At 57.9% G+C, this 7,251-nt stretch overlaps 1 protein-coding gene across 1 annotated transcript; it reads left to right on the top strand.

The window, feature by feature from the left end:
* Nucleotides 1-2,613: 2,613 nt before the first annotated feature.
* On the top strand, nucleotides 2,614-6,419 carry TPRG1L (tumor protein p63 regulated 1 like). Its single transcript, XM_058304591.2, is given in 6 exon segments — nucleotides 2,614-2,730; nucleotides 2,732-2,818; nucleotides 3,377-3,468; nucleotides 3,667-3,843; nucleotides 4,779-4,932; nucleotides 5,814-6,419. Coding segments are annotated over 6 exon segments (807 nt in total). The 5' UTR covers nucleotides 2,614-2,628; the 3' UTR covers nucleotides 6,009-6,419.
* The last annotated feature ends 832 nt before the right edge of the window (nucleotides 6,420-7,251 follow it).

Here is a 7,251-nt window from a genome sequence, read left to right as displayed (position 1 = left end):
TCTAGGGTCTTGGCTCATGTCACGTAAAAGAATTTAAGGCCACGCCATAGGGTAGGCAAGGGAGTAGAGTTTATTAAGAAAAAAGAAGACTAGAAATAAGCACACAGCCTGGACACAGGAGTGCGCGTGCACAGGGCGAGATGCGGCTTGGGCCCCGTGGGGCCCTTTATGCCCTCTCCTCGCCCCCCTGCCTAGAGTTGGGGGGCCCAGCTGTCTCCTGTTCTGACAGGTCGCCTCACTTCTGCACCTGCTGGCTCTCAGAGGCCAGTGAGGAGGCCTGATGTTGGGAGATATCTGGGGTTCCCCTTCACCCTGGAAAGGGTTCCAGATGGGACCTCGTGGCCAGGGGCTCACTGGGGGCTTTCTGGCTTTGTCAGTAGCAGCAGGTTTCCGGGCGGAGTCTCACAGCCACGCTCTCTACTGCCATGTTCTCTGCCCGCCACGTTCCCTGCGGGGTCCCAGAGCCTTCCCTCTTTCCCGATACTAACCTGCCTCACTGGGAGACCCCCCACGCTCTCTCACACTCCATGAGGCCCCGACTGCTCTTTCTGGGGCTGCCATGTAACCGAAGGTTAAGAATTAACAAATAATTATGATTACTGAAACATTAGATAGATGATTTTTAAATGAGCCAAAAGGGTTAATATCTGAAAATACTGAAACTGGCTAGACTGACTTCACCCTGTGCATGTGGTGACTTCCAACTGAAAAACCTGCCATTTTAATGATTACTCCAGACGGCTCGGCCTTTGTATATGGACATTTCTATTGAAAGCGTGACCATGCAACCGTCCTGTTATCCGCATGAAAAACCTTATAAGTGACCTTTGTTTTCATAGCCCCCTCTCCCAGGTGCCTTGATCTCTGACAATGGCTGTAACTTTGTAACTCACCCTCCCCCCATCCCCATTCTGTCTCAGCCCCTTAATGTTCATTAGTGAAAGAAACTCTGCAAACCCCACCCCAATTACTCATTAGCATCCTGATGTTTCAAAATACTAGAATTTCAGTAAATTGGGGAGGCAGTTTTGGGCCATGAAGCTTACTGTGCTCTTTTGCTTGTGAAACAAAATAAATTCCGTTTTTTTTTTTTTTCTTTTGTTAAGTTTTTTCTAATTTTCTTTTTTATTAAAGATACATAGATCACACAAGATGTTACATTAAAAAATATGAGATTCCCACATCAACAACCTCTTTCATCATTGTGGCACATTCACTGCATTTGGTGAATACATTTTGGAGCACTGCTGCACAGCATGGATTATAGTTTACATTGTAGTTTACTCTCTCTCCCAGTCCATTCAGTGGGTTATGGCAGGATATATAATGTCCTGCATCTGTCCCTGCAGTATCACTCAGGACAATGCCAAGTCCCCAAAATGCCCCACATCACATCTCTTCCTCCCTCTCCCTGCCCTCAGCAACTCCCATGGCCACTGCCTCCACATCAGTGATAGTTTCTTCCATTGCTAGAGTCGCAATAATTCTATAGAACACCAATAAGTCCACTCTAATCCATATTTTATTCCTCCCTCCTGAGGACACTGAGACGGCGATGTCCACTCCACCTCTAAATCGAGAAGGGGCCTGGATCCCACATGGCTGATGGGTGGGATATAAACTCCCTTTTAACCCGTGTCTCAGGAACTGGCTTTGAAGACTCATCGGGAGGAAAGAACAGGCTTTTGCTTGGTATCACTTGCTCAGGGTAGGCCTGTGCTTGCGGCAGCCCCGAGCCAGGCGGTAACATCTCGCCCTCCAGGCCAGAGCCCCAGCTTGCTCCCAGGCTGCCCGGGAGCGCCGGGCTCCCAGGCTCAGGGGCCTCTCCCGTGACTGCGTGGGCGGCACCCATCCCGGCACATGCCTGCCCCTGTGGGGCCGGGGGCAGGGAACGGCACTCAGGGGAGTCGCCTGGGAACCAGGAATCTCGGTCTCCTGGCAGCACCATGAACCAGGCCGGCTGACCCGCGCGCTTGGAGGGGGCAAAATCGCAGCCCCTTCGCTGTGCTTGCCACACACTCCCACTAGGGCCTCAGCTCAGCGTCCTCCTCGTCCTCCCCACAGCCCCCCAGAGCCGCCGCACTCCAGACCAGTACGGCCTGGTTTCCCCGGGCCGCCAGCTGCTGAAGACGCCGCGGGGGCAGCCTCCCCGCGGCCGCGCCGCTCGCCCGCTTCCCGGCGCTGCCCTGAGCCAGGTCCCGAGGCAAAAACTTCCAGTTCACCCCGGCCCCAGATCCCACTCCGCAGCGTCCCTCAGGCTCCCCGGCGACCCCGGCTCCCGCGGGCGCTCGGCTGCGCCCAGGAGCCGCTCGGCGTCTCCTCGGCAACGCCCCGGGCCGACCCGCCTAACCCCGCCCCCTGCCCCCTCGCATAAACAGGAAGTGGACCTGAGCGCGGGGCCGCTTCCGGCGCGATAAGGGGCGGGGAGATTGTGAATGGCAGCGGAGTGGAGCCAATTGCGAAAGTCGCTCGGGAAAGAGCCAGTCATGAGGGGAGGAGGGCGGAACCTAGGGCGGGGCCTGGGGCGGGGCTGGCGCCGCGCGGCCAATCGCGGCGGCCGGGGGTGCGGGCGGGGCCGGGCGCCGGGGGCGGGACCCGAGCGGGGCTGCGGCCGGGCGGGGGTCGGCGATGCTGCAGCTGCGGGACTCGGTGGACTCGGCGGGCGCGAGCCCCACGGCGCTGCTGGCGGCCGGCGAGGAGGGCGCGGCGGGCGGCGGCCGCGCGGGGGCGGGGGGGGCCGCTGCGCCAGACCCTGTGGCCGCTCAGCGTCCACGACCCCACGCGCCGCGCCCGCGTCAAGGAGTACTTCGTGTTCCGGGTGCGGGGGCGCGGGGCGCTGGGGCTCGGCCTCCCTGGTGGGGTGCGGGGGCGCGGGGCGCGGGGGCTCGGCCTCCCTGGTGGGGTGCGGGGGCGCGGGGCCCGGGGCCCCGGCCTCCCTGGTGGGGTGCGGGGGCGCGGGGCCCGGGGCCCCGGCCTCCCTGGTGGGGTGCGGGGGTGCGGGGCCCCGGCCTCCCTGGTGGGGTGCGGGGGCGCTGGGGCTCGGCCTCCCTGGTGGGGTGCGGGGGCGCGGGGCGCAGGGGCCCGGCCTCCCTGGTGGGGTGCGGGGGCGCGGGGCGCGGGGGCCCGGCCTCCCTGGTGGGGTGCGGGGGCGCGGGGCGCGGGGGCCTGGCCTCCCTGGTGGGGTGCGGGGGTGCGGGGGCGCGGGGCGCGGGGGCCCGGCCTCCCTGGTGGGGTGCGGGGGCGCGGGGCGCGGGGGCCCGGCCTCCCTTGTGGGGGGCGTGGGGCCCGGCCTCCTTGGTGGGGGGCGTGGGGCGCGGGTCGCGGGGGCCGACGCGGAGGGTTCGCGGGCGGCGCTGACTCCGACCCCGCGCCGCAGCCCGGGACCATCGAGCAGGCGGTGGAGGAGATCCGCGCGGCGGTGCGGCCCGTGGAGGACGACGAGATCCAGGGCGTGTGGCTGCTCACGGAGTAAGCGGGGAGGCCCCTGGCTGGAGGCGGTGGCCGGGCAGACCCCGGCGCCGCGGAACGCCCAGGCTTCCCCTCGGCGTGGCCCCGCTGCCCTTCCTGATGGACCTTGGCCCAAGGGCGGGGCCCTGGGGTGGCTGACCCAGGACCGCTGTCCTTAGTGTGGTCCAAAGACCTGAGACCCTTCCCGTTTGCACGCAGGGTCGACCACTGGAACAACGAGAAGGAGCGGCTGGTGCTGGTCACCGACCAGTCCCTGCTCATCTGTAAATACGACTTCATCAACCTTCAGTGCCAGCAGGTGGTGAGAATAGGGCTGAATGCGGTGGACACCATCTCCTACGGAGAATTCCAGTTTCCAGCGAGATCACTGAACAAGTAAGTCTGTTCCAAGGACCCAGCACCCGCGAACTTGAGGGCTGAAGACGACTTTGCAATTCTTGTGCCAGCCCCCTTTACCAGGCAGGCCCCCGGGTGCTCTCCCTGTGCCGGCCATTACACAGCGTTCTGTAGAGGCAAAGGGAGGCGACCTCAGAACACAGCATGAGGTCTCGCAGACCTGGTGCCAGGGACCTCTGGGCAAGTGAGTGCATTAGAAGGAACTTGGCACCGAGTGCAGCAACGAGGCCTTTGGTAAAATGATTGACACAGATTCCAGGAATCATTCTGGGGAGCCCTGCTTGTACATTCTTCAGACAAGGGTCACACTCCCCATTTTATCCCAGGCCAGGAAAGACACGGCATCCATCAAGGCGGTTTTTGCTCAGGTTAATTTTTAGAAGAAACAAGTAGGGCAGCTCTTAAAATTTGTATATCTTGCAAAAGAACGTTTTGTGACTGCCTTTCAAGAATTGATTCTCCTGCTTTAGAATTTCCTGAAATTTAAGAAATCTACATGTTAATGTAGTCAAGTGAATTAAACAATATATTTTACAGTTTTTCCAGTACAGATTTGGTAGGGAATTCAGGAAGCTAAGAGGCGCTGGAGAAATTAAGCCAACTTTAATAATACATTAAGGAAAAGAATGTAAAGTTATAAAAATGTCACTTATTTAGCTAGATTGTCTATAATATATTCTCTATATTATTTGTTAGATGTTACCAGCTTGTAAAGACTGAGTTCAGTTTAACCAAAACAAGGTCTTAGCGTGTCAGATTTGAAAGCAGGTGTGGGGCTTCTTAGCACTCACCCGCAGTGAGCTGCTGCTGTGGAATGCCATCGGTCTTTTTTTTTAAATGGACCCCTTCTTTGGATCACGCTCTTTAACTGCCGAGGCTGCTTTTAAAATGCCTCGTTTTTCCTCCGCTGTCAGGCGAGCAGGCGTGGGGATTCGAGTCCAGTGGGACAAGCAGAGCCGCCCCTCCTTCCTCAGCCGATGGAACCCCTGGTCCACCAGCATGCCCTACGCGACTTTCACTGAACACCCCATGGCGGATGCGGACGAGAAGACTGCGTCCTTGTGCCAAGTAAGAGCACACGCAACAAAAGCACCATCTGGAACTGTTTTAACAGAATGTCTTGTATCTGTGCTGTCCAATGTGGTAGCCTCAAGCCACACTAGTCAGTGAAACTGAAAAACTAAATTTAAAAAAAATGTAATTTCAACAGGTCCGTGTGGCTGGTGACTACTGAGCTAGGTAGCTCTAGAGCAAGGGTTCTTAACCTTTTTTGTTCCATGGACCCCTTTGTCAGGTGAAAACCACGAACCCCTTCTCAGAACGTAGTAGCAGATCGTTTTACAACATTCAACATCACAGGTCAGAGAAAATAAAGTTGATTTTTCTCCGTTTAAGCTCATGGACCCCCTGAAATCTTTGGGTCCTGGTTAAGAACCCTGGCTCTCAAGCCTGGCCTCTGCTGGTCATTCTTGGAAGAAGGGCCTGGAAGGGCCTCAGGGATGGCAGCTGCCCCCTGGGCCCAGGCTCGATGGAGGCCACTCAGGCTTGTGCTCACCTGAGAGGCAGGCTGGCTGGGTGCCTGAGATCCAGGTCTAGCCCGATGGCCAGGCCCAGCCTGGGGCCCTGGCTTGTCCCTAGCTTGGCAGACCTGGTAAGGACTGACTAGGTTACAGAGCAGAACCCGTGGCGTCTACAGGCAGCGGGTGCTCGGGGCAGAGCTGTGGGCACAGGCGAGTGCAGTGGTGAGATCTGGTGCATCTGTGAGCCGCGTGAAGGTTGGTGGAGGGCGCCAGGGTGCAGCTGGGCAGGCCTTTGCTACAGGCGAGGGCAAAGGGGCTCGGCAAGTATGTGTGGCGTCTGGGGGGGATGCAGGTGTCTGAGCGAAGTTTTCATGGCAGTGGGTGGCTCCTTGTGCTTGAAGGTTAGAGCTCAGTGTTCTCTTTTCCCAGTTGGAAAGCTTCAAGGCTCTGTTGATTCAAGCCGTCAAAAAAGCCCAGAAAGACCATCCTCTGCCAGGGAGAGCCACTGGCGTGCTGACCTTGGAGTGCCCCCTGTTCATCGAGACCTACGTGGGGCTGGCGTCCTTCATCAACAACGAAGCCAAGCTGGGCTACGCCATGACCAGGGGCAGGATCGGCTTCTAGGCGGCGGCCTGCGGGCAGGGGCTGGGGGCCGTGGCCTGCAGGGACCTGAGTGCTTAGGCTAGTAAAGTGATCGTCCCGTCGCAGGCTTTGGTTGTCTGATGGCCACTAGTCACCGCCAGGCTGGAGGGCCACCTCCCGCGAGGGCACTCAGTACATCAGTGGCTTTTTGTGGTTCTCCCTGCCCAGGCACCGCAGCCTTTTGCGTCCACGTGCTCCCTCGTGGCACACACCTGAGCTCCCAGCTGTGCATCTCCAGCATCTCCAGTGCCTGTAGCTGCAAATGTTGATACTTGGTGTCAGATTTTGTATTTCAAAATGTAACCCCTTTCTTTAAACGCTAAATGCAAATGCAGCCTGTGCCTCCTCAGCTTCTGGGCAAACAGTTCTTTTGTAAATATATGTTTGACCTGAGATCACTGTTTTCCTAAAATTAATCTAAATTTAGTATTAATTCTTCTGGCATCTTTCCCAGGCCCAAAAAGTTTTACAGAAGGATGATTTTAAGAAATTTTATTACTTTTAAAGTCACCTTGATAATTCTTCACACAGAATTTTGACAACTGTTATGTATTTTTAATTTATACAATTGTATTTCTATTTTAAAAGAGTTGGTAAGTTAGCTCTACGATGCCGCACTTGCAGGAAACCACGTTAGCCTCCTGACTCGGCCACCTGGTTGGTTGTTCGCTTATGTAGCGCTGAGGCTGTGGTGACATCTGCACCAAGCATGCCCGAGTGTCAGGGAGCTTCCGGGAGCTTCAGGGGCCTGCGAAGACCTGCCGGGGGTCCCACCTGCCCAGAGCGCCTTCCTGCGGCCATGCGCAGCTTGCTTGCTTGACTGGAAGCGTTTGTTGCTAAACTTTAAACTCCGGCTGCCTGTGGTCCCTCCAGTGTCCCCTCCAGTGTAGCTTTCTGCCGGCTGGCGTGGCCAGGCAGGGGGGCAGGGCCTGCAGCGAAGGCCACCTGCAGGGCTGCCCGGGTCTGCACCTTTGCCTTGTCCGTGTGGACGTTGTTCCTCTTGAAGGCATTAATGCGGCTGCGCCAACCGAGGCGGCCGCGTATCCCATGAGTGAAGATGAAAGCGGGAGCTGCTGCTTGGAGGAGCTCTGCAGCCCTGCCAGCTTGCTGTGCAGCGCAGGCACAGGTCTTCAGTCAGCAGAGTGGCACTTACCTGGGGCTTTCTTTGTGAAAAGACAGCTGTCCAGCCTTTTGAGGCTGAGGGCCAGGCTTGGAATCCCAGTGT

Source organism: Dasypus novemcinctus, chromosome 9 (assembly GCF_030445035.2).
Source record: "Dasypus novemcinctus isolate mDasNov1 chromosome 9, mDasNov1.1.hap2, whole genome shotgun sequence".
Taxonomy (NCBI): Eukaryota; Metazoa; Chordata; class Mammalia; order Cingulata; family Dasypodidae; genus Dasypus; species Dasypus novemcinctus.
Note: the sequence above shows the minus strand (reverse complement) of the source record. Positions and strands in the feature narration are given on the sequence as shown.